The sequence below is a fragment of the Panthera onca genome, chromosome B4 (genome assembly GCF_046562875.1).
Source record: "Panthera onca isolate mPanOnc1 chromosome B4, mPanOnc1 haplotype 2, whole genome shotgun sequence".
Lineage (NCBI taxonomy): Eukaryota > Metazoa > Chordata > Mammalia > Carnivora > Felidae > Panthera > Panthera onca.
Genome location: NC_138345.1, coordinates 78,884,846 through 78,909,629, shown reverse-complemented (window position 1 = coordinate 78,909,629; position 24,784 = coordinate 78,884,846). Strand labels below are relative to the sequence as shown.

The 24,784-nt window shown below is 49.7% G+C and overlaps 1 protein-coding gene and 1 long non-coding RNA gene across 2 annotated transcripts; one reads left to right on the top strand and one right to left on the bottom strand.

The window, feature by feature from the left end:
- The first annotated feature begins 380 nt into the window (after nucleotides 1–380).
- On the top strand, nucleotides 381–20,490 carry LOC132694325 (uncharacterized). Its single transcript, XR_009617262.2, has 4 exons — nucleotides 381–529; nucleotides 17,799–17,854; nucleotides 20,049–20,147; nucleotides 20,375–20,490. It is a non-coding gene; the product is annotated as an uncharacterized LOC132694325 (long non-coding RNA).
- Nucleotides 20,491–20,581: 91 nt separating this feature from the next.
- On the bottom strand, nucleotides 20,582–24,505 carry KRT18 (keratin 18). The gene is made up of 7 exons (XM_060657511.3): nucleotides 24,018–24,505; nucleotides 23,158–23,240; nucleotides 22,645–22,801; nucleotides 21,927–22,091; nucleotides 21,695–21,820; nucleotides 21,150–21,373; nucleotides 20,582–20,760 (listed from the first exon to the last, which is right to left on the bottom strand). Exons 1-7 carry the CDS (start codon nucleotides 24,432–24,434, stop codon nucleotides 20,640–20,642), a joined length of 1,293 nt encoding a protein of 430 aa, XP_060513494.1. The 5' UTR covers nucleotides 24,435–24,505; the 3' UTR covers nucleotides 20,582–20,639.
- Between the last annotated feature and the right edge of the window lie 279 nt (nucleotides 24,506–24,784).

Below are 24,784 nucleotides of genomic sequence, written 5' to 3'. Positions count from 1 at the left end.
AGAGAGAGAATATTAAGCTCTGTGCAGAGCTGGATGTGGGGGCTTGATCTCACAACCCTGGGGTCATGACCTGAACCGAAATCAAGATTTGGGTGCTTAACCCACTAAGCCACCCAGACGCCCCTGGATTATAGCTTTTATCATATATTATTGAGCACAGAGATTCCCACAGAAGTGTCTGTACCCAAGCACAGCATCTGACACATATATAGCAGGCCCTTATATGTGATCTTGAATGAACAGTTGGATGGATGAATGGATGAAGTGTCAGCCCCCCGGGCCATCCTGATGGTGGGTAAGGGTGCTGGGGGTCACGGTAGGCTGACTGAGAGAACTGGCTATTTCAGCAGCTATTTCTAATTTTTTTCCCCTGCAGGAGCGGAGCCCTGATGGTTCCCAGACTCTCTCACATTAATTGACCCAAGGAATCTAGCTTAGAGGATCTGCCCAATGTAGAAGAAGAAACAGAAGTGGAGAAGGCCCCCCCCCCCCCATCAGTCCATCCACACAGCAAGCTGGGAGGTCAGAGGTGAGGGGAGCAGGATGGGGTGGGGGTCAGGGGAGGGGCCTGAATTCCTGTCTCCCAGCACACATGGATCCTCAGGTATTTTCTAATTAACATGAGGAAAAGCAACAGGGGCCCTCTGGAATGTAAACATCAGATAAGACCAGGCCCCCCTCCTCTCTGGAAAGCTTCCATTTTCTTTCTTTTAGCTTCTTTCCCAAGAGCTAGTTCTTTCTCAAGAGCTAGTTTCTGCCCCCTCTAGTTCCTGCTGTTCATTTTCTTCCTTGGGGGTAAGGAGTCTACCTCCCAAGTGCTTTCCATGCCCCCTACCTTAGGCTTGGTCTCCATATTTGGGTCTTTTTGTAACCCCAATGGCTTAGCAGTCTCAGGCCGGGTTCTGCCTTCTGAAACTGGAGGGAGACCTCTGATTTTTTTTTTAATGTTTATTTATTTTTGAGAGAGAGAGGGGATGGGAGGGGCAGAGAGAGGGGGACAGAGGATCCGAAGCAGGCTCCGTGCTGGCAGCAGCGAGCCCCGTGTGGGGCTCGGCCTCATGAACGGCGAGATCATGACCTGAGCCGAAGTCAGATGCTCAATCAGCTGAGCCACCCAGATGCCCTGGGAGCCCTCTGATTTTAATCAGTATGTGGATATCTCTTGGGTTCGTGCTGTGGGGTTTTGACCCCTGCTGTGGGCTTCTCTGCCCTGTCTCTTCCGGGATGGTGGAGCAGGTGCTGTCACTGGACCGATACAATGTCCATGCAAATAACCAATGCCAGCCCATGTATGGGGCCAGGCACCCCAAGTACCGGAAGAATGATCTCGGCAGGTGGTGCTAAGGAGGAGGAGAGCCTCAGCAGCCAGTCGGTGCCATAGTTACAAGGAAGGCCTCAGGGATGAGGTGTGGTTTGCCTCCTGGAGGGAAGCTTGGGATGTAGGAGACAAGGCTTGGGCCGGAGGCAGCAGGCAGCGTAGGAGACATTGTTTGGGATCAGCTCAGGTGGAGGGGATGGTTTAGAGAAGGAGGAGCTTGGAGAAAGAGTTAAGGAGTGAGGCGGTGGTGGGAGAGAGGGAATGCAGGCTTAAGGAGACTGGATTTTAGACCTTCAACAATGGGAGGCCATTAAAGGTGTTTACTATTGGGGGAGGGATTGGTGATAGGGGGACAGATGCAGATTTAAAGATAATTCTGGAAACAAAGTTCAAACTGTTGTTCAGGGAAGAGAGGCAAGGGCCCCATGCTTTCTTTTCTCCCCCACTTCTTCCCCTCAGCTGGGACCCTTGTCTCAGCCAGCCCAGAAGTCCCTGGAGCGAAGATCTAGAATCAGTGGAACTGAAGAAGCCTCAGTCTGGGGTAGCATGGGGTAGCATGGGACAGGATGAACTGTTCTGGGCCTGAGGGCGTGGCATTGTCCAGGGAAGGGTTCAGTTGACCGTGTGCCACTGGGCTCTCTCACCGAGGCCTCAAGAGCAAAGGGGGATGGTTTGGAACAAGCTTGCTGGGTCTCTGCGGACCCCTACAGAGGTGGGCCAGAGTGTCCCCTCTCTCTCCTTGTGATCCCCAGACCCAAGTTTTGCTCCCCCCCACTGCTTTCCCTCCTCTCTCAGGGGTCAGGTCTAGGGAAGAATCCACTGGAATGGAGAGCCACGCTGAGCCTTGGGTCTGGGAGAATGTCCCAGAGACAGGGGGAGGGGGGCAGTGACCTCCCTAGGATTGTTCTTGTAGGGGCATTGGCTGGGCTAATAGCCTGGGAAGCCTGGGCTTCCCTGTCTGGGAATCTGGGACCGTGCTGTTTGGGGCTGCTTTCACAGGAAGGGCTCTCTTTGTCCCAACGTAGGCCACTTGCCTTTCTTCATGTCCTGGTTCCCCCACCCATCTGTTTCTCCTTCAGGTCAGGGCTGGAAGGGTGGGGGATGCCAGCTCAGCTCTGAGCTCGGTGCCGGGGTGTTGTCTGCAGGTGCTTCAGTCTTGGGGTGGGGGTGTAATTTGGCCCCGGGATGGCTCTGGAACCAGAGATGCCTCCAGCTCTCTCTCTCTCTCTCTCTCTCTCTCTCTCTCTCTCTTGCATGCTTCCTAATGTCAAGGAGGAAGAGGTATTTTCATATTATTAGGTCAATGTCCCCCCTTCCACAATCCCTAGGTCCTCTCCAAAAATGGCCCCTTTACTTCCGGAAGGGGAGTTTTCCATGGATCAAGGCAAATGACTCTCCAAGCCCTGACTTATGGTGTTCCCATCGCCACTCCCTGCCCCCCTTCCTCTTTCCACCTACATTGCACTCATCCTTAGCTATCAGCAAGATGCCCACCACCTCCAGGAAACCCCTCTCCCCCAGTTCCTCCTCCTGGCTGCCTCCTTTTCTGTAGTCCTGGGTGTGCCTCTACTCTCCAGTAACGAAGCAGGGCAGACTCTGCTGGACCTTGGTCCCCTGTGGTTTCCTGAGCATGGCTTTGTCTGCTTTGTCTGGCCACACTTTACATTCATCAAGAGCAATGGCTTCATCCCCTCCTGGGTGGGTGGGTGGGGATGGGGTAGGAGAGAGGATGGGGTGAGGGGTCAGAGGGAGGAAAGAAGTATGGTGTGTGTGTGTGTGTGTGTGTGTGTGACAGAGAGAGAGAGACAGAGACAGAGACAGAGAGGCAGAGAAAGACAAAGAGAGCAGGGGCAGGAATGCCCAAATGGAGAGGCTGTGAGGACACAGACTGTCCCCTGAACCCTTGCCAGCCCTTGCCACAGCTAAGCCCCTACCAGTTATATTCTGCTCTTTGATGTATAATTTACATTTTGTATATTATGTGCATAGATAGATTCCCCTCCCTTAAAGTGCAGTGTGCATCATATCCGGGCACCCCAGGGGATGTTGCTTCTCTCCACCCAGGGTCCTAGACCCCCAGTCACAAGGACTGGGACTTGAGTTCCTCCCCCACTATCTTCAGACCTGCCGCAGCCATGGAATTAGACGGACCTGTTTGGTAAGCTGGCCAAGGCTCTGCCAACATGGGGCCTCTTTAAAAAAAAAAAAAAATTTAACATTTATTTATTTATTTTTTTTGAGAGATAGAGCAGGAGCAGAAGAGGGGCAGAGAGAGAGAGAGGGAGACACAGAATCCAAAGAAGGCTCTGGGCTCTGAGCTGTCAGCACAGAGCCCGACACGGAGCTTGAACTCACGAACTATGAACTGATGACCTGAGCTGAAGTCGGACGTTTAACCGACTGAGCCACCCAGGGGCCCCAACATGGGGCCTCTTTTGAGGTTCAGCTTACAGCACCCCAGCCCCTCTGGGTGGACGTGGCCATCTGCTCTGACTCTGTCCAAGGCCCAAACCCAGGCCCTCTGGCTGGGATGAGGATGAGGTGACCAGCCTTCCAGACCTCTTTTCTGCAGGAGACTGCCTGGGGAAAGTACCTCATTTGAGTGGAAATCGGCCTCCTGTGGCTTCCACATTTGGGTCTGGTTGTACCCCTGGGGGTCGTAAAGACTTGGTCCAATTTTACTTCAGGTATTTGGCATCACAGAAAGTGGAAAGGAACTCAGAGGAGATAGAAGGCTAAATGTAGGGGGAAACTGGGCCCAGGGAGGAAAGAACTATGGGAAAGTTGTCCAGTGTATCAGCCTGACCTGATCGGGTCTCCTGCCACTGCCCAGGACATGTTTCTTACCTTTCCCACTTCCTTTTCGGACTCTACTCTCGTCCGAAATCCGATTTTAATCTGCTCAGTCCAATCTTGCTTTTACTTGTACGTGCACATTCTTTCTCTCCTTGAGTTCACCCTGTAAATTACACATTGTCTTGCCCAGAGGGGCCTAGCAGGTCAAGAAATACTGGATGAAAGAACAATCAAAGTAGCTGATACCCACTGAGTTCCTTAAGTGTGCTGCATGCTTCTGTTCCTTTCATCCCCACCCAGGGCGCGGAGGTGGGTTCATTCAAATGAGGAAGAAACCCAGGTGAGGATAGGAGTTTGTCTCAAACTCTGGTGGCCGGAAGGGGGAAGCCATGGCTCCGGGTCTCATGGCTCCCAGTACGCCTCTGGGCTGCTGCGTGTTGTTAAAGCATCAAAACACTGCACTGGTGTCCCTGTTGGTAAATTGTCACTGCCTGAGCTGTTGAAGTGCCCCCTGCCCTGGCTTGTCTTCCTGGGATTCCTCCCCACCATCAGCTCTAAGGAGCAGGCACCCAGGCTCAAAATCGTTTCAGTAGGAGCTTAAGCCTGGGCTTAGGCTGCAAGTACACAATCCCTTAACCTAAGCCCTGGGTCCAGATGACTCTTTTTCTGACTTTCAGAGTTTAGAAAGGAAATGTAGTGCGTATAATGTATAATGAAATGTATAATGTATAACGAAAACCACAGTGGGCTTTGAGGTGGCCCCTGGAATTATGGAACCAGACACTGAACATTTATTTCTGCAGTGAAATCCAGGAATAGTCACACTAAATTGGATATATAAAAACTCGGGGTGCCTGGGTGTCTCAGACGGTTAAGTATCCGGCTTTGGCTCAGGTCATGATCTATGGTTTGTGGGTTTGAGCCCCACATCGGGCTCTGTGCTGATGGCTCTGAGCCTGGAGCCTGCGTCGGATTCTGTGTTTTCCTCTCTTTCTGCCCCTCCCCTGCTCATGCTCTGTCTCTCTCTTTCTCAAAAAATAAATAAGCATTAAAAAAAAAAAAACAAAAAACTAAACTAAACTAAATAGCTCCATGTCAGGTTTAACATGTAAGTGAATTACAGAGAACTTTTGGTCTTCAGATCTTCTAGAATTTGGAATTGTTGGGATAGGAGTTGAATAGCCAGATTCTGTCTTTTAAGGATGATTGTGTTATATGGTGGGAGCTTGGATAAGCCAGAGACCTTGCTGAGAAGGGCTGGGTGGGGTGACCGAGGCCTGGAAGTGGTGGCACATGAGAGAGCTCCAGGGAACCCTGGGAAGGCTCTGATTAGACCGGGGCTGCGACCGTCCAGCCCGCCTCAGCCCTGCCAACAGAGGAATCTGATAGCTTTGAGGAGCGAAGTGTGGCTGGGCCTGGTGCCAGTCAGGGCTCAAGGCAGTGCCAAGATGGGCAGCAGGCCTTTGAGACCCCAGCTGGGCAGAGCAACGTTCTGCAGGCAGGGTGTTACTTCCTTATTCAGGCCTGGAGCCTTGGGGCAGACGGAGGGTTGCAATCCTGGAGAGTGGCTGCAGGGACAAGACCCTTTTGTTCCGAGCTTTTGGCTCAGCTCCGTTCCCTGTGTGCCTCTGCTGCTCCTGCCATCTCAAGGTTATCTCCCTGGTAATGTAGTGCCTGAGGCCTGGCACTCGCCCACCTGTGCTCCCTTGCTACGGCTACGGCCAAGAGCAGACTCAGATTTTCTGGGACCCTATGAACACGTGTTTATGGAATCGCTATTATGTGCGAGGCTGATAGTTGGGCCTCGGGGGCTATGTTCTCATTCTCTCATCTGGAATGCACACCTCTCCCACTGCACAAACCCTAGCCTCCCTCGAATTCCGCCTCCGCCGTGACTCATGATCACCATCCTTCCTCTGAACGCCTGTAGCGTTTACTGCCCCACCGTTCCTTTGCTCTGAATTCATCTCCCGAGCTTTCCTGCATCCTCGTCTTTGGTTTGGTTACTTGAATTTTTATTTGAACGCTCTGTGTTCTGAATCATTTAGCGCTAAGACCAAGGGTCTCCACCTGGGTCCTGGCTATCCCCAAAGTAGGCAACCTGCCCCTCCTTCCTTAAACATGTGTGGAATGCAGGCGTGACCCCAGGGGGAGACTGTAACGCCCTTCAAAAGAGAGGTGGAAAAAGGTGACTTGGGCCCATAAACATTTGCACTAAGCATTCCTAAATGACAGCAAGATTTATAGTTTTAGCACCCCCCCCCCCCCATTACAGAGGCTGTCCAAGTGACCAAGGGAGACTGTGTAACTTCTGGACCTGGGGCATGTTTAAAAAAATGGTAGCGACTACCTCACACTAAGCGTAGGGTTCATTCCACGTGCTTTGATATCCATTCAATAGCTTTTGTGGCATATAGGATTTTCCTCTGGTGACAATGACTTAGGCCTGCTGGAGAGTCCTTGGGGTTTCTTAAAGTTGTGGGGTTTGTGGAGTGGGGCCACAGAATAAGGAAGGTCAGCCATCCCCCCACCACGTTCTATCTCTTGGTACAGAGAGGAACCACAAAGGGAGAAAGATGATTATTGACCACTTAAAATATCCCTTCCGTCCACTCTCCTGACGTCTCCTTCCCTGGGGTGTCCTGCTTGCAGAGTTCCATCCTGGTAGCTTGTTTGTTCATTTTTGTTGTTGTTGTTGTTATTGTTGCTGTTGTTCATTCATTCCAAGGCTAACGAGAGCTGATCACTAAGTTCAGAAATTTTGCTTGCCAGAATGAATCTCCTAGTAGCATGAAATTGACCACCACCGGAGTATTTACACTATGGAGATTGGAAAATTCTATAGGTCTGGGCTGGGCTACATTTTTCTTTGGTGTCTCCTCTTCCTCCCCCTCCCCCCCCCCCCCCTTTATTGGTGACTTAGCCTATGTTAGAACCATGCTAAGTCCTAGGAGTATAACAGTGAACAAAACAGCCTTGTCTTTGCCCATGGGGAGCTTACAGTCTAGAATGGCACTGGTGCAATATGGTAGCCATTAGCCACTAGACTCTACTGTGGTGAGTTAAATTGAAATTAATTGAAATTGAATATAATAAAAAAATCATTTCTTCGGTCACACTGGCCATATTTCAGGGGCTCAATAGCCAAATGTACTTAGTGGCTACCATGTTAGACAACACAGATATTTCCATTACTGCAGAAAGTTCTATTGGATGTTGTCTAGAAGCAGAAGGAGGAAGAGGAATGGGTGAGGTCAATGGGTCATATACCCAGACCCAGGCTAGACCTTCAAAATGACAGAACTAAGTCCTCTAGATGGAGTGTGTGTGTGTGTGTGTGTGTGTGTGTGTGTGTGTGTGTGTGACATGTTTCAAGAAACAGTATAACAGTATTCATTCTTACCTTACCACACAGTATGCTCTGATCTAGTTTATTCTGTTCATTTTATTAAAACTACATTTATGCGGGGTACCTGGGTGGCTCAGTCAGTTAAGTGTCCAACTTTGGCTCAGGTCGTGATCTCACTGTCCGTAAGTTCGAGCCCCACGTCCGGCTCTATGCTGACAGCTCAGACCCCGGAGCCTGCTTCAGATTCTGTGTCTCCCTCTCTCTCTGCCCCTCCCCTGGTCGTGCTCTGCCTCTCTCTCTCAAAAATAAACAAACATTAAAAAATTAAAAAAAAATTTGTGCTGCTTAGTCAACTCTTGTGCTCAGACCCTGCAGTTTGAAAAACACTGCTTTGATGTCAGTGGGGGTGGGGCAGGGTGATGGGGGCAGAGCAATGCAGAGTTGATGCAGGTGGAGAAGGCATCCTGGAAGAGGCCCCTGCGGTGTAGGGAAGTAGAGGGAAAGGGACAGCGTATGTCTGGCAAAGGTGACTACCTTGGGTGGGGGGCCATGAGCCCCAAGGGGCTAGAATGCACTCCTCAAACTTGGGTGGCTTCAAAGCTTCTGCCTTCCTGTCCCCTTTTGGCCTTGGCTCCCCAGCCTTTTCATCGGGCCTTGAGTGTAAATCATCAGCTCTAGCAGTGGACACAAAGCAGGACTCAAACACAGGCGTGTGTGGGAAGGGCCTGGGGGGAAGCTCAGTAGCGTAAATGCATGGCTTCAGATCTCCTGAGTGGGTGCGTGATGGAGAAAGTTCAGCCAATGTGGCAGAGGCCCGCTCAACCCTGCTGCCTGAGGAAGGGGTGGGGGAGAACTCTGTGGGCTTTGGGCCCAGGGCAGGATAATGCCTTCGAATCCCCAGTTTACCCTAAATCCCTCTTGCTGCAGCACCAGACACTTCATCGTGTTCTGATCAGGGCCTTTGGTAGCGACAGACTCCCAACACCCAAGGATCGCTGAAAAACCTCCTGGAGATGTTCCTAAGCCGAGGATTGCTTCCTCAGCTCATGCCTGGGGCAGGTGGGGCCGAGGCCAGCAGTGGGGCTCATCCTTACACAGTGCTCTGGACTCCCCCTACCCAGGTTAGGATAATAGTAATCACTCACACATGAACCCTTATGGAAGAGGGAGCTCTGGGTAGCTCTAGCCGGCAAGGCTGAGTCTGGAAGGTTAGGGGGCAGATTTCAGCCTAGTAGAAGCAGTGATAATGTTCTAATAACTAGAGTACCCAAGGGGGCTGTGCTGGTTTAAAATCTTTGTACAGAAAAAGTTGGGAAGGCCAGAAAGAGGATTTCTACTTGGAGAGGCCAAATTTGAACCATTCATTGATTTATTCAGCACATATTTATTGACCGCCTATTATGTGCATGGTGCTAGGTGCTGGGGTTACAACTGAAGATGAAGCAGACAGAAATCCCTAATCTCCTGGAGGGAATTATGGGTGGAAGGTGGGGGGAGTGGGAAGACAAGCAGAGGGTGACCTGGAAGGCCTATTATAATGTGAGGATTGTAGTATGTATGGAACTGTATAGAACTTTATGACTCACCTCTACCTGCATTATTCCGGGTGATCTTCATAGCCATTCTTCAGATAGGGCAGGCCAGGCCAGTGTCTCACATCTAATAAATGTGGGCTCGAGAAAGGCATGTCTTGGGGTGCCTGGCTGCCTCAGTCGGTAGAGCATACGACTCTTGATCTCAGGGTGGCGAGTTCAAGCCCCACATTGGGCAGAGAACTCACTCACACACACACACACACACACACACACACACACACACACACACGAATGTCTTTATTTCACTCGTGAAGAAACTGAGGCCCAGAGAGTGGCTGACTTGAGGTCACAGAAGTAGTGACAGGCCTGGGACTGGATTCAGATTTTAGACCTTCCCAGCTTTCCTCACTCAGATGGGTGATCCAGACCAGGTGAGGCCAGAACATCCCTCTCCCTACTTCCCTTCATCAAGGAGAGCTGAGGCTTTCCCCAGGGTTGGGAGAGGGGAAAGGCACCTGGGCCAGGGTGAGGGGACTGGCTGGGTGGGTGGGTGGGGCTGCCCAGCACCCTTACCATTCTTGGTGACCAATGCATAGTACCTTCCAGAGGTTATGTGGCAGGCCTTCCAGAGAGGAAAGGGGCAGCGGCAGTTATGGAACCTGGGAAGAGGACCCCTGAATTCTGGTGCTCAACTACTTATAATAACATCAAGCCTCATATAGCACTTGTTGTGGGTTTGACAGGGCCCTAAAACCTTGTATATCTTCATTCATTTAATCCTCTCAGCAACTCCAAGGAGCATTGCACTATTTTAGCCTTATTTTAGGACAAAGGAAACTAAGCCTGGACAGGTAAGGAACCTGCCCACAGTCACTCGGCTAGTGAGTGGTTCACCAGAGATTTGAACCCAGGCAGTCTAGCCCAAGGTCTGCCTCTCACGAGCTCAGGCCTCGGCCACTCCCAGATCGGGAGCCTATTTTCCTTCCCATTCCCACAGCGGGCTTCTGGTCACCCCCTCGATCTTGGCACCTGCCGCGCCCTTCTCCTCTGGCCATTTCCGAGGCCTCCTCCACGGCCGCATTCCTCGGTGGGCAGGTCCGAGGGGCGGAAACGAACTGGAAGAACACGAAGAGGCTTTGTGTTGGGGTGGGATTCCCCTTAAAGCCACAGCCAAGGTTGGAAGGGTGGGGTGCGGAGAGGAACCGAGGGAAGGCGCCAGAGCCCGGGACAGCGGGGAGCGCGCGGCGAGGTGGGCTCCGCTAGAGCCGGGACAGGCGGAAAGCAGAACCCTGGATCTCAAAAATTCTGCTTTAGAACTGGCTCTGGAGCTGGGGGGTGTTGTCCCGGGCTCTGAGCCGCCAGCCGTCTCGCCTCATTTCCCAGCAAGCGGCGTGGGGAAGCCGCGATCCTGCCCGCGCTCTTGTTGCTTTCCGCTGCGTCCCCACACCCTCGGGAAGCGGCCGACGGTGGACCCAGGAGGGCGCTGCGGACCCCGTCCCCTGTCCCCCGCCCTCCGCGCGCCCCCATGGTGCCGGCGGGTGGCACCTGGGTGTCCCCAGCTGCGAGGGCGCAGCTCTGGCCGCGCTTCGCGTGGCCCCCGCTCGGGCTGGGTCTGGTACCCAGGGCAGGGCTGCCGTGCCTCCCACCGCCTCTAGCTGGAGGGGTCTCCTGGTTTCCGTTTGTCCTGAGACTCCTGGTAAAACCCCGGGCGAGTCCCGGGGCACCTGCGACCTCTCTCCATTCTCCTAAAATAAGAGGGAGCTCTTTCCTATCATAACCTTCAGAAGGAAAAATCTCGGTGTGGGTGTGCACACGCGCGCACATGTTTAGGGTTAAGAATTGCACATTAACTTTTTTTATTTTTTGAGAAAATAAATGCGTAACATTTTATGTGCCAGGTTTTAAAAAATTAAGACTTTTGAGATAATTGTAGATGCACATGGAGTTGTAAGAAATACTCCAGAGAGATCCCATGTACCCTTTGCCCAGTTTTCCCCATTTATACCATCTTGCAAAACTACAGTATTACATCACAGACAAGATAATGACATTGATAAGAAGAAAGATACAAAACAGGTCCATCACCACAGGATCCCTGGTGTTTTCCTTGTATGGCCACACTCACTTCCCTATGGCCCCATCTCCTCCTTAATCAGCACCCCCCACCCCAACCACTAAGCTGTTCTCCATTTCTAGAATATTGTCATTCCAAGAATGTTCTATACATGGAATCACACAGTATGCAATCTTTTGGGACTGGCTTTTCTCAATTAGCATAATTCCCTGGAGAGTCATCCTGGCTATGGCCTGTATCAAGAGTTCATTCCTTTTTATTGTTGAGAAGTATTCTACCGCATGGATGTGCCCCCTGTTTAACCATTCATTTGCTTGTTGAAGGACATCTGGATTGTTTCTAGTTTTTAGCTATTAAGAATAGAGTTGCTTTTCCTGCACGGGTTCTTGTGTGAGCATAAGTTTTTATTTCTCTAGGACAAATGCCCCAGAGTGCAATTGCTGGGTTATATGTTTCGATTTTTAAGAAACAGCTAAACTGTTTTCAGAGTGACTGGGCCATTTTGCATTCCCATCAACGATGTATGAGTGATCCAGTTTTTCCAGGTCCGCTCCAACATTTGGTGTTGTCTATTGATTACTTTGGTCATTTTGATAGGTGTATAGTGATATCTGACTGTGATTCCAATTTGCATTTCCCTCACAGCTAATGATGTGGAGGATTTTTTCATGAGCTTATTTTCCACCTGTGTATCCTCTTCAGGAAAAGTCTTCTCATATCTTTTGCCCATTTTCTTTCTTTTTTTTTTTTTTTACCATTGAGCTTTGAGAATCCTTTATATGTTCTAGATATTAGTCATCATAGATGTGTGGTATTCAAATATTTTCTCCTAGTCTGTTGCTTATCTTTTCATCCTATGAACACCTTCTTTCACAGAACAAATATTTTTAATTTTGATTAAGTACAGCTTTTCCGTCTTTATGGATTTGTGGTTGATGTCCCCAAGTCTAAGAACTCTGCCTAGCCCTAGATCCCAGATTTCTCTGTTATTATTCTTTGTTTTTTCTTAAGTGTTTTCTCTTAAAGTTTTAGAGTCTTATGGTTTACTCTTAAGTTTGTCATCAGCATTGAGTTAATTTTTATATAAGGTGTGAGACTTGGGTCAAGATCGTTGCTGTGGTATTTGTTTGTTTGTTTGTTTGTTTATTTATTTTTGTCTCGGGATGTCCAGTTGTTCTGACACCACTCTTGTGTCAGAAAAGGCTGTTTTCTCCATTGAATTGCTTTTGTGCTTCAGGATATGGTCGATCTTGGTGTAAGCTCAGTGGGCGCTTGAAAACAAATGTGTATTCTGCTCTGCTGGTGGAATGTTTTATAAATGTCAATCAGATCCTACTGATTGATGGTGTTTTTGACTTCCTCTATATCTTTGCTGATTTGCTTTTTTCCTATTTATTTATTTACTTATTTATTTAAATTTGCATCCAAGTTAGCATACAGAGCAACAATGAATTCAGGAGTAGATTCCTTAATGCCCCTTGCCCATTTAGCCCATCCCCCCACCCACAAACCCCTCCAGAACCCTCAGTTTGTTCTCTGTCCCCCTCCTTGTTTTTATATTATTTATGCTTCCCTTCCCTTATGTTCATCTGTTTTGTATCTTAAATTCCTTATATGAGTGAAGTCATATGATATTTGTCTTTCTCTGACTACTATTGCTTAGCATAATACCCTCTAGTTCTATGCACGTTGTTGCAAATGGCAAGATTTCATTCTTTTTGATTGCCGAGTAATACTCCATTGTGTGTGGTATTTATACCAGTTCATGTAATTATTGTTATATTAGGACTGAGGTCTACTGTTTTATTTTTTTTCTCTATTTGCTCTCTTTTTCATTTTTTTCCTGCTTTCCTGTGGATTGCTCAAACCGTTTTCGAATTCCATTTTGATTAGTTGATGGTGTTTTTTGAGTGTATCTTTTTGTATAGATTTGTAAATGGTTAAAAGTTTTTCTGGTAGTCACATTTATTTATTTAGTAAGCTGTACTCCCCATGTGGGTCTGGAACTTATGACCCTGACATCAAGAGTTGCATGCTGTACCGACTAAGCCAGCCACCAGTAGTCCCGTGTATAATAAAACAATAAGAGATGACTTTACCAGACTGCCCACTCAATTTAAAACTAGAACCCCATGATCAGGTAATTACTGCCAAACAATCCTGTGCGTCAGACCATTCTGATTATTGCTTTGACCCTGTGGCCTTTTAAGGTAACCAAACCCACTTTGCTTCCCTTCTGGTGGTCAGCTGTTGAGTGTGTAGATTGTCCACGATAAATCATTCCGACATTCCTTTCGCAGTAAATCTTTAGATTCCTTCCTCTGAATTATGCAGTAGGATTTCTTATAGCTCAGCTTCACTTATTATATGCTACTTCTGAGATAGGTTTTAGCCAAACAACTAAGGAAAGCAATAAAATCATTCCTGGGTGCTGGAGCCAGCACACTGAGTTTGGATTCCCTGAGTCCATATAAATAAACCCACATAAATAAATTCAGCCCAGTCTAAAATTGTGTCTTCCTTTCTGGTTAAGCATCCTTAGAATCCAACTACATACAAATGCCCCCAGTTTGTGTCTATATAAACTGGCAAAATCGTTGCAATTCTTTTGTCTTGTGAGTCTTCCCTAGGGTCAGATTTTGTACTCTTTCCCCCTGGTTTTGTGTCTGAGTCATTTCTTATACGTTAACTATCTCAGGTGAAGCCCTTACAGAATGTCCAAGCAAGACAGGGTCAGCCTCATTAGACAAAGAAGGAGGGGCTATCTCTGCCAGTCAGGGAGATTTAGCATGGTCTGGGCATGCAGCATCTTCAAATATGTCCCAAAGCTCCTTTTCCCATTCTTAGGATTCCTCCTCAATGTCTTGGCTTTCATAGAACACCTGGCTGTGATTTCAACTTCTTTTTTTAAAAATTATTCTTATTTTTGTTTTATTTTAGTAAAAGAGAGAGCCCAAGCAGGGGCGAGACACAGAGGGAGAGAAAGAATCTTAAGCAGGCTCCACACTCAGTGCACGGCTCTACCCCCACGACCCTGGGATCATGACCTGAGCTGAAATCAAGAGTTGGACGCTCAACTGACTGAGCCATCCAGGCATCCTATGATTTCAACCGCTGATGCAGTGTCAGGCTTCAGCCGCATCAGGCCTGTGGCTGCAGGAGTTGAAAGATTCGTGTAGGAAGTCTTAGAAGCAGCCTGGTCCTCTTGAGCCAAGAATGTAAAACTTGGCGCTTCCAATTTCCATTCTCTGATCCCAGCAGTGTGGCCAAAGCAGCCAGACCACCCCAGAGAGCCCTTGATTTCTCTTTTCCCACCATCCTCGTCTATCTTAACAGCTGTGTAGTCTGCCAAAGACTCACTACCTCCAAAAGGCCAAGGCATTCCAGGTAGCCCCAAGTGGTAAGGTACGGTTTTTCCATGACGTGCGGTTACTGAGACCTCACTGCCTTCAAACCCAGTCAAATACAGCCACTATGGAAAACGGTATGGAGGAGCCTCAAGAAATTAAAAATAAAACCACCGTATGACCTGGCAATTCTGCTTTTGGGAATACAGCCAAAGGAAATGAAAACACTAACTCAAAGACCTACCTGCAACCCCACGTTCATAGCAGCATTCTTTCCAATAGCCAAGATGTGGAAATAACCTGTGTCCATCGGTGGATGGAGAGTTAAAGAAGTTGTGGCACACGTATGCGGTGGAATATAACCCAGCCATAAAAATCGAGGAAATCCTACCATGTGCGACCACGTGGAGGGAACTTGAAGACATTGTGCTAATTGAAATAAGTCAGATGGAGAGAGACAAATACTTTGTGATCCATTTATAAACTGAAAACCAAAGCCATGCTCATTGAAAAAGAGATCGGGCTTGTGGTTGAAGTCAGAGAAAGAAAGAGAAGAAGATACACAGCTGACTTTGAAGATAGCAGAAGGGGCTACAAGCCAAGGAGTGCAGGTGGCCTCTAGAAGGTGGAAAAGACAAGGAAATCAATTTCCCCTAAAGCTTCTGGAAGGCACACAGCCCTGCTGACACCTTGGTTTTAGGACTCGGGGGTCAAACTCACAAACTGCGAGATCATGACCTGAGCTGAAGTCAGACGCTCAACCAACTGAGCCACCCGGGTGCCCCCTGGAGCTTACATTTTAGCAAATGGAGACGGACAACGAAGGATAAATGTAATAAGTAAATTATATTGTATATTAGAAGAGGTAAATATTCTGACCTCGCAAACTATCATTCTTGGTGACAAACTGCAAGATAACAAATGTGTGTTAAGCTACTAAGTTTATGATTATTTGTTACAGCAATAACAGGAAACAAATACACCTTCTAACTCCTGATTCCCTGATGCTCTACTTTTTTCCCATAATGTTTACCTCTTCTAATATGCAATATAATTTACTCATTACATTTATCTTTTGTTGTCTGTCTCCATTTGCTAAAATATAAGCTCCAGGGGTGCCTGGGTGGCTCAGTTGGTTGAGTGTCTGACGTCAGCTCAGGTCATGATCTCACGGTTTGTGAGTTTGGGCCCCCGAGTTGGGCTGACAGTGCAGAGCCTGCTTGGGATTCTCTCTCTCTCTCTCTCTCTCTCTCTCTCTCTGCTCCCCTCCCCCACTGGTACTCTTCCTCTCTCAAAGTAAATAAATAAACTATAAAAATGTAATGAAATAAAATGTAAGCTCCGCAAGAATAAGGATTATTAGTCTATATCTTCACACTCAACCCTCAGCTCCTAGAATAGTTCTTGGCACACCCCAGGGGCTCAGTCAATGTTTGTGGAATGACTGATTGAATCGATGGGGTGGGTCAGAAACAACAAAAATGGGCATACAGTTTTCTTCCCCGGAAAGCTGTGGGTTCCTGTATCATTATAAAAGATCACAAAGAAAAGTTTTTTGGTGTGTGTATTAGTAATATACGATTCAAAAGGTACAAAGGTACACGATGGAAAGTAAACCTCCCTCCCACCTTTGTTTCTTCCTATTTCTTAAAAAAAAATTTTTTTTTAATGTTTTCATTTATTTCTGGAGGAGAGAGAGAGAGAGACAGAGCATGAGCGGGGGAAGAGCAGAGAGAGAGGGAGACACAGAATCCGAAGCAAGCTCCAGGCTCCGACCGACAGCACAGAGTCTGAGGTGGGCTTGAACCCACAAACTGCGAGATCATGACCTGAGCTGAAGTCGGACGCTCAACCTGAGCCACCCAGGCACCCTTGTTTCCTCCTATTTCAATTTCTCTCCTCAGAGGCAATCATTAATTTAAGTTTCTTGTGTATCCTTCCAGAGATCTTTGCATATACAAGGATAGACACCGATGAGTACATATACATTTTATCTATCTATAGTTGTTTTTGTCTTTGAAAAACCCCACAAAGTGGATATGTGATCCACGTAGTTCTTCACCTTCCAGTACCATTTATTAATTTAGTATCCAGGCTGGATTATGCATAGACAGAGGAAGGATGAAATGAAAACAGACGGCTGCATAATATAACCTTGGAATTGCTAATATTCCCCTTTGGCCACAAAGTGGGCTGCCCCTCAAGAGGTCATCTTCCCCAGTGGGAGATGAGGAGGATTGCCCCAGGGGCCTTGGGCTTTTCCAGGAGTGTGCAGTGTAAAACACACACATCCGTGACCTGCGTCAGGAGGGAAGGCCATGGTGTTGACCCTAGGCACAGCTTGAATGGGAGTCTCCACTTTGCCTGCCTCTTGGAATCACCAAATTCATATTTTAACACTTGCCGGGAGGCCTGGGTCCTCACCCCAGGGCAACCAAATCACAATCTTTGCAGATGGGACCTGGGCGTTGGTATTGTTCGTAAAATGCCTCTGGTGACTGGAATTGCAGCCAGGGCTGGAGAAACCCTGGGCTAAGTTAGAATACACGGAAGAGAGAGCGTGGGACTGGGGATCTGGATAGGTGGTTTCCTGCCTTAAGCCTCTAGCTCTGTGGCCTCGGACAAGTCACATGATCTCTGGGAACCTCAGTGCCTACTTTTCTGAGCTAAAGCCAGTAATACCCTCTGCCTCGCATAGCTCACAGGATTGTAATAGGGATCAAATGCATTAGCGCCCTGGGAACTGGGAGACATTGTCTGATGGGGAGGGATAGTCATATCAGGTGCATTGTCTTGGGTTACCCGGGTCAGCTTGACTCCGCGGCAAGCACTGCTCAGACTCTGCCAGGGGCTTTCTGCTTCCCCTTCAGGCACGTCCGCATCCCACGTTTGCTTGCAGTCCCACATCTGGTGGCCGGGGCCATCAGTCTCTCCTTTTTAGGGGCCCAAGGAAGGCCGGATTCCTCGTGTCTAAATTACACTGAGGGCCAGCCAGGGCTGTGCAGCCCTTTGCAGGGGTTTGTGTGGGGAGGTGGGGGCTCATCATCAGATCTGGGGCTTCCGTGTGGCCTGAGAGAGCACATTCAGTATTACACTTACATATCTAGAAAATAGTAGGGCAGATGGGGCAAGAAAACCACTCTGATTGCTTTCCTAAAACAGATCTCAGAAAGTAAAACTCCCTGCCCCAGGGCTTTGTCTCTTGTAGACTCCTGTAAATGCTGGGGAGGAGGATATAGACAAAGCAGGGCTTGGAGAGAGGATGGGGAGAGGAGAGGTGGAATGGGATTTTTAGGGTTATTCTGGGGAGGTAGGCTTAGGAAGGGTGAGAAACCCCTCAGCGGGGTGCCTTGGTTTCAGCTAGGATGTTTTCCTCCAGGTAGCAGCACCAAGGAACCCAGAGAAAGCAAGTGTCCCAGCTCACAGAAGCTCCAGGTAACGTCTTGTGTAACTCAGGAAGCTGGCCCTTGCTCTGTTCACTTTGCAGCTTCTCAGGGCGCTGCAGTGATAAAGACTTCCGCCCTGTCCCTCTGGGGAGCTCCCCCCCCACCCCGACACACCTCACCCCCCCACACCCATGCCAGCTAGCCTGGAGGGCTGCCTGTCCTGGCTTTTGTCTCCCTGAGCCTCCCGCAGACAAAGGGTCTCAAACAGTGCTGTCTTTAGCTTTTTTCTACCAAGGACCCCATAGTTTTAGAGGTTGCAGAGTAAACATGCTGTATTTTAGGTAAAGTACATGCTGTATTTTAAGTTTATTTCTTTATTTTGAGAGGAGAGAGTGGGGGGTGGAGGGCAGAGGGAGAGAGAAAATCCCAAGCAGGCTCATTACTTTCAGCAGAGCCCCCATGCAGGCCTTGAACCCAGAGCCTAGTGCGGAGCATGAACCCAGGAGGCGTGAGTTCATGACCTGAGCTGAAGCCAGATGCTTAACCAACTGAGCCATCCTGGTGCCCCCTCGGCCTTTCTTTTCTTTTTTTTTTTTTTTTTTTTCTTAATGTTTATTTCGAGAGAGACAGAGACAGCTTGAGCAGGGGAAGGATAGAGAGAGAGAAGGATAGAGAGAAAGAGAAAATACCCAAGCAGGCTCCACGCTGCCAGCTGCAGAGCTGGATGTTTGAACCCACAAACTGTGAGATCATGACCTGAGCCAAAACCAAGAGTCAGACACTCACCCGACTGAGCCACCCAGGCACCCCATTCGTTTTTCATTTTGATTGAAGATCTTCAGGCATACCCCTTTCACTTTCCTGACTCTTCCCACTGTGATCTTCCTTGCCTGCTCAACCCAGGCCCAGGTCACTTATTACCTTCTATATGTTCATGCTATGCTATGTTTCTGGTTTATTATTGGTCTTTTGTCTCTAGGATATAGAGTTCCATGAGGATAGTAATTTTGTCTTTTTCACTCATTGATGTATCTCTAGTACCTGGAGGAGTAGCTGGTATATAGTAGATATTCAGCAAGTATTTCTTGAAAGAATGGATAAAAACGCACGTTTTTTTTCTTAGATTTTATTTTTTAAAGTAATCCCTACACCCAACATGGGGCTTGAACTCACAACCCCTAGATCAAGAGTTACATACTCTACAGATTGAGCCAGCCAGGCCCTCCAAAACTGCACATAACTTTTGACCATTAGGCTGTTAGCGTTCTAGCATGGGGCCTGGCATAAAGTAGTCACTTCCTAAATATTCGTTAATGTATACCATTTCGAGCCCAGCATACCATTTCGAGAAATTTGTCCTATAGATCTGCTCACACATTAGTACATATTAGTTACAGATATTAATAGCATATTAGCTAACATTAATTGCAACCTTTTTTTTTAACGTTTATTTTTGAGAGAGAGAGAGAGAGAGAGAGAGAGACAGAGTGTGAGCGGGGGAAGGGCAGAGAGGGAGGGAGACACAGAACTGGAATCAGGCTCCAGGCTCTGAGTTGTCAGCACAGAGCCCAATGCGGGGCTCAAACTCACAAGCTGTGATATCATGACCTCAGCCAAAGTCAGGTGCTTAAGAGACTGAGCCACCCAGGTGCCCCTAATCGCAACTTTTTGTAAAAACCGAACTACTGGCAATCAAGATGTCCATCATGAAAAGACCTGGGTTAGGTATATTTGTACTCTACACACCATAGTACCAGGCAGCTCTTAAGAATAGGGTGTACAATGTACAGATTAAATAGAATAGTCCTTTGCTACCAAATCTAAGTTTTTTTGTTGCTGAGACCTGAAAGAAAATCATTCTGGGGATCCTTCTAAAAAAATGATCCCAATGGCATTCCTATACAGATACAATAAGTTTTACGTAACATGATGTCATATTTTGTACGACGTCGCTCAAAGTAGACGGAGGACTAATTACTAAGCAACAGGTCAAGAAAGACCTAGATATCGTCTATCAAATTGGTTTCTTGACCATGACTGGACATTATACAGATCACGCTTCTGATTCTTGGAAGCATTTGGAGCATGGTAATTACTCTTTGTTGCAGATTAAGAGAAGATTTATGTGATATAGACATTCAGATGCATGATGGGGAGGAAAAAAAATCATCAAAATGGTTATCAAAACAGGAGAGGTGATAGAGTGCAAAGTTACTGCAATTCCATGCTTTTTCCCTCAATAGCGGATCATCAATTTCCTTTCGGAGAATGGGATATGCATGTGGATTCCATATGAAGGTAGAAGAGATTCCAAATTCCCTCAACCGGGCATAAAAAGCAAGGTAGGTCTACACATACTGCTTTAGAAAGGTGTCTAAGACACACTGAGATGAAGAAGGCAGAGTTTGGGAGTCCAGGCTGCAGAATAGTACGGTCCCACATACATAAAATAAAAGGAAACACATTCGTATATGTCCAGTTTAAGGGACTATTTTACAAGTGGTTGCCTCTGGAGTGGGGTAGGAAGTATTTCATTTGATTTCCTTCTTTCCTTTTGGATTCTGCGCAGGTTGCTTGTATACCTTTTTCAGTTTGAAAAGACAAATTCTCATCGACCATTCCCTCCTCATTCGGAGAAGGTGCGTCCTCAGAAGAGCCCCCCCACCCCATATGAACCCCCTGCGGTCAGCAGTGACTTCTGCCTGGTCAGAGATAGGACTACTGGGTCAGGGTGTTGGCACGTGTCCTGAAGACAAGCAAGGAAGACACAAAAGTGACCTCTGAATTTTTTTATTGGCCTCCCGTTCCCCAAAGGGTAGCCTGCTTCTGCTGCTTCAACGCCTCAGAACTTTGGTGTCGTTGGTCTCAGACACCACTTTGCCGTCCACGATCCTGCGGGTGGTGGTCTTCTGGATGGTTTGAAAGGAGTTGCTGGTATCCAGGGCATCACTAAGACTGTCACAGAAAACCAAGCCCCAGTTACAAACAGCTCGCAGAGTAGAAGGGAGTCAAGGAAGAGGAGGAAAAATGCCTCCTGATCCCTGCCTCTATCTCCACACTCCGTTTGGCCGCTTCCTCCAGAAAAGGGAAACCCAAAGCCAAACTCCACGTGTGCTCTAAGTACGGCTAGGGCAATACTCAGTCTGTTCTCTTCTCCAGGGAGGGAGCCTCTGAAGCTCTTACTCCCTTGGAGACGCAGGAGCCCACACAGAGCACCGGCCCAGCGCTCAGTGGACACCGATGCGCAGGGATGAGGGGGGCGGGGTGGGTTACAAAAGCTCAGGCTTTGGGGAGAAGTGTATCCTGACCCCAGCTTGTGAGGGTGGGAGGAGAGCCCCATTTACCTGAAGTCCTCCCCGTCTTCCAGCAGGCGACGGTAGGTGGCGATCTCAGCCTCCAGCTTGACCTTGACATTGAGCAAGGCCTCGTACTCCTGGGCCTGCCGCTGCCCCTCTGTCCGGGTCTGGGACAGCTCTGACTCCAGGTGCAGCAGGACCCCGTTGAGCTGCTCCATCTGCAAGGTGTAGCGGGCCTCCACCTCCCTCAAGCTGTTCTCGAAGCTGGCCTTCTGCAGGGGCGCAGAGAGGAGGGGCGGGTGAGCCCCGAGATGGGGTGGAGGGAGTGTCTCCGCAAATTTTTCAGGAGAACAGTCCAAATCCCATGACCGTTCATCCCTTCACTCTCGGAAACGTCTTCGAGAACTTAGGGTGTGCCAGATACTAGGGTCGTGGGTAGGAGCAGTGGGAAAATGCAAAGAGAAACCACCCTTTCTGAGCATAAGGGACTTAAAATGGAAGGGGGTAGGATTTGGGCTGAGATAGGACTGGGTCTGAGCTTGACAGAGGGCAGGACCAAGAGTAGTTGGGGCAGGTGATGTGAGGACTCTCACCAGGTTTCTCATCGAGTCCAGGTTGATCTCCAAGGACTGGACCGTGCGTCTCAGCTCCTTGAGGGTCTTCTCAGCTTCTGCTATCTCAGCAGTCTGGGAGGTGATCACTGTGGTGCTCTCCTCAATCTGCAGGGACAGGATAGTCCTCAGGTCCCTCCTTCTCCGTCTGCTTCCCTTCCACACCCTCAGGCCTCTGCTCCTAGCCTGGCACCCATCCCTTCCCTTCGTGCACCTGCTGGGACCAGTACTTGTCCAGCTCCTCTCGGTTCTTCTTAGCCAGCTCTTCATACTGGGCCCGGATGTCCGCCATGATCTTGCTGAGGTCCTGAGATTTGGGGGCATCCAACTCCACGGTCAACCCCGAGTTGGCAATTTGGTTTTGTAGACCCTTTACTTCCTGAAGGAGAGAGGACCAGAGTGAGGAAAGAGGGGACTCGGGTCCAGAACTCCAGGAAGGCTCCACCTCTGCAACTGTCTCTTGCAGGAGGCCTGCGGGGTCAGTTGGAGACAGGAACAGAGAAGACTCTCGGTGTTGTGCTCTGCCCGATGCCAGGTCTGGGCTTTCTACTCCAGATGGAAAAAACGGCACCACTCACTATCACCCACAGGTGGTTTCTCTCTTCTCACTTTGCTCTGTCCCTGCATCCACCCTCCTTCCACAAACCTGCTCCTCGAATGTTCTTCCAGGAAGCCCTGCCGGCTCCACCTGCTCTCACTCCCCCCTCAGCCCTCACCCTTAGTGCTAGCTGCTTCTACCTTTTGTCCTCACCTCGCTCTCTCACCCGTGTCCTCTTGACCCCCTCACGCTGTCATTCAGGTGACCCACTGAGTATGGCAGCCGTGTGATTCAGGAGAGCCCAGGCTGGGAGTTCTAGGCTTCCCTGTAAGCTACTTACAGGTGACCCGGCCCATCTATTCCCCCACCCAGACTTGTTTGGCCCCCTGCTTGCCTCCTCATGGTTCTTCTTCATGAAGAGCAACTCTTCCTTGAGAGTCTCGATCTCTGTCTCCAGCTGCAGCCGAGTGACATTGGTGTCATCAATGACCTTGCGGAGCCCATGGATGTCACTCTCCACAGACTGGCGCATGGCCAGCTCCGTCTCATACCTGTGGGAGTGGAGGCGATCAGAGGGGCCTCTTTTCTGTTCCAGAACCTTCTCGGGCCATGCCACCTAATAGCGCCCCTATGGCCATTGCAAACTATGGAGTTTGCAGTGACCTGATTTTGACTCAGCAACCTGAGTCAAGATCAGGTGCTAATCCTCTGGGCAGTGTTCTTGGCACCTGGGGGACAGTATTCTTTAACTGCGTTACATGAACGAATAAACTGATGGAGCTTAACTCTCTCTTATCCACCCAGCTCCGACCACAGCTGAAGATCCCACTGTGAGCCCCTACCTGACCCAGCCTGTAACAGACCGTTCTTGGCCCCACCCTCAGCTCCCTAGCACCCCGAGGCTTACTTGACCCTGAAGTCATCAGCAGCAAGACGGGCATTGTCAATCTGCAGGACGATGCGGGCATTGTCCACAGAATTTGCAAAGATCTGGGGGATTGTAGAGAGGTTGCTCCATAAATGGGAAATCAATGATGGGCTGAGTATGGGAAGGTGTTATGTGTCTGAGTGACACTTCCTGGTCCCAAGGAATAGCCAGAGGCTCTCCTTGAACACCTATCCCCTTCCACCTGTGTCCCTCACACTGTTCCCTCCTTTCATGGAGTCCCAAATCCCAGAGCTCCCACGGGTCTCCCACTGCCCCGTTTTTGGGGCCTCTGCTGGCCTTCCCGCCCTAAAGTAACAAGTCCTCTCTCTGGCCCTCTCCTGGCATTTTTTCCCGGGTGCACCTGCTCACCTCTCCCCGGCTCCCCCCATTGGCCCCTCCCACAGGTAGGCCTCCTGTTTACTCCTAGATGACTCAGCCTTAGCCACATCCGCTTAACCCTCCAACTGTCTCCATTTGGCCAGAAGCCAGAGGGTCCTTTTTATGGGGCCTTGCCTCACCTCCTTCCATGTGTCTACTTCCTCTGCAAGGCTTCCCCCCTCTCCCCTTCCCACCACCTCCTGGGAAAGGGCCTAACCATGCCCAGTCGCCACCCTTGGGGTCCCAGGGGACAGGGGGATGTATGGAAATGCAAGGCTTGCCGACACCCTACCTGGGGAGCAGGGGGCGGAGTAGTGGGCGGGGTGGCGAGGGGAAGCGGGAAGGAGTCAAGGCACCCCAACCCCTATTAAAATTCCTATCCTTGGGGGAGGCGGGGGAGAAGCAGGGAGTGGATAACTGGAGGGTCAAACATGGCTGGGGGTCGGGGGAGGCCCCCTTACCTGAGCCCTCAGCTCCTCGATGGTCTTGAAGTAGTGCCCCCAGTCTCTGACCTGAGGTCCCTTCTTCTCCAGGTGTTCCCGGATTTTGATCTCCAATCTCTGATTATCAGCCTCCAGGCTCCTCACCCTCTCCAGGTAGGAGGCCAGGCGGTCATTCAGGTCTTGCATGGTCTCCTTCTCGCCCTGGATGCCCCCGATGCCCGCCAGAGCCCCGGTCATCACGGCGGCCATGCCCCCGGACCCCCAGCCGCTCCGGAAGCTAGAGGAGCGGGATATGGAGATCCGGGAGCCTGAGCCCCCGGCGCCTGCATAGACGCTGGCTGCACTGCTGACCGGCCGGACCCGGTGGTTGGACCCCTGCACCGAGCCCACGGACCGGTAGTTGGAGGAGAAGATGGAGTGGGTGGTGAAGCTCATGCTGTTCTAGGAGTAAGAGGAGAGGCCAGGACTCAGGCTCAGGCCACGAGGGGGGTCAAGTCCGCGACTCAAGTTATATCGCCGAGGGAGGGGGTGGGGACCGGCCCGGGCAGGCCCCGCCCCCGCCACCAAGTCGCCTGGAAGCTTGGGCCACAGGTGGATCGCGGCGGGACTCCACGCCCTCCGTTCCCGCCCCCCATCCCAGCCTCCCTTCCCCCAGCCTCCTCAGCACCTTCCCGCCAACGCCATCCTCGACCCCCCCACTCCCAGAACGGGGGGGGGGGGGGCGGGGGGAGGGGAATAACCTGGACCGACCAGGACCGCAGGTGGAGTCGGCTTTGGCGGTGTAA

Excerpts from the sequence above, each read along its gene's own strand:
- KRT18 (XM_060657511.3), bottom strand. The coding sequence starts at position 24,434 with ATGAGCTTCACCACCCACTCCATCTTCTCCTCCAACTACCGGTCCGTG. Across the intron at positions 23,241-24,017 it reads TCGAGGAGCTGAGGGCTCAG|ATCTTTGCAAATTCTGTGGA; the intron begins GTAAGGGGGCCT and ends ACAATCCCCCAG. Across the intron at positions 21,374-21,694 it reads TGGACTCGATGAGAAACCTG|AAGGCCAGCTTCGAGAACAG; the intron begins GTGAGAGTCCTC and ends GCGCCCCTGCAG.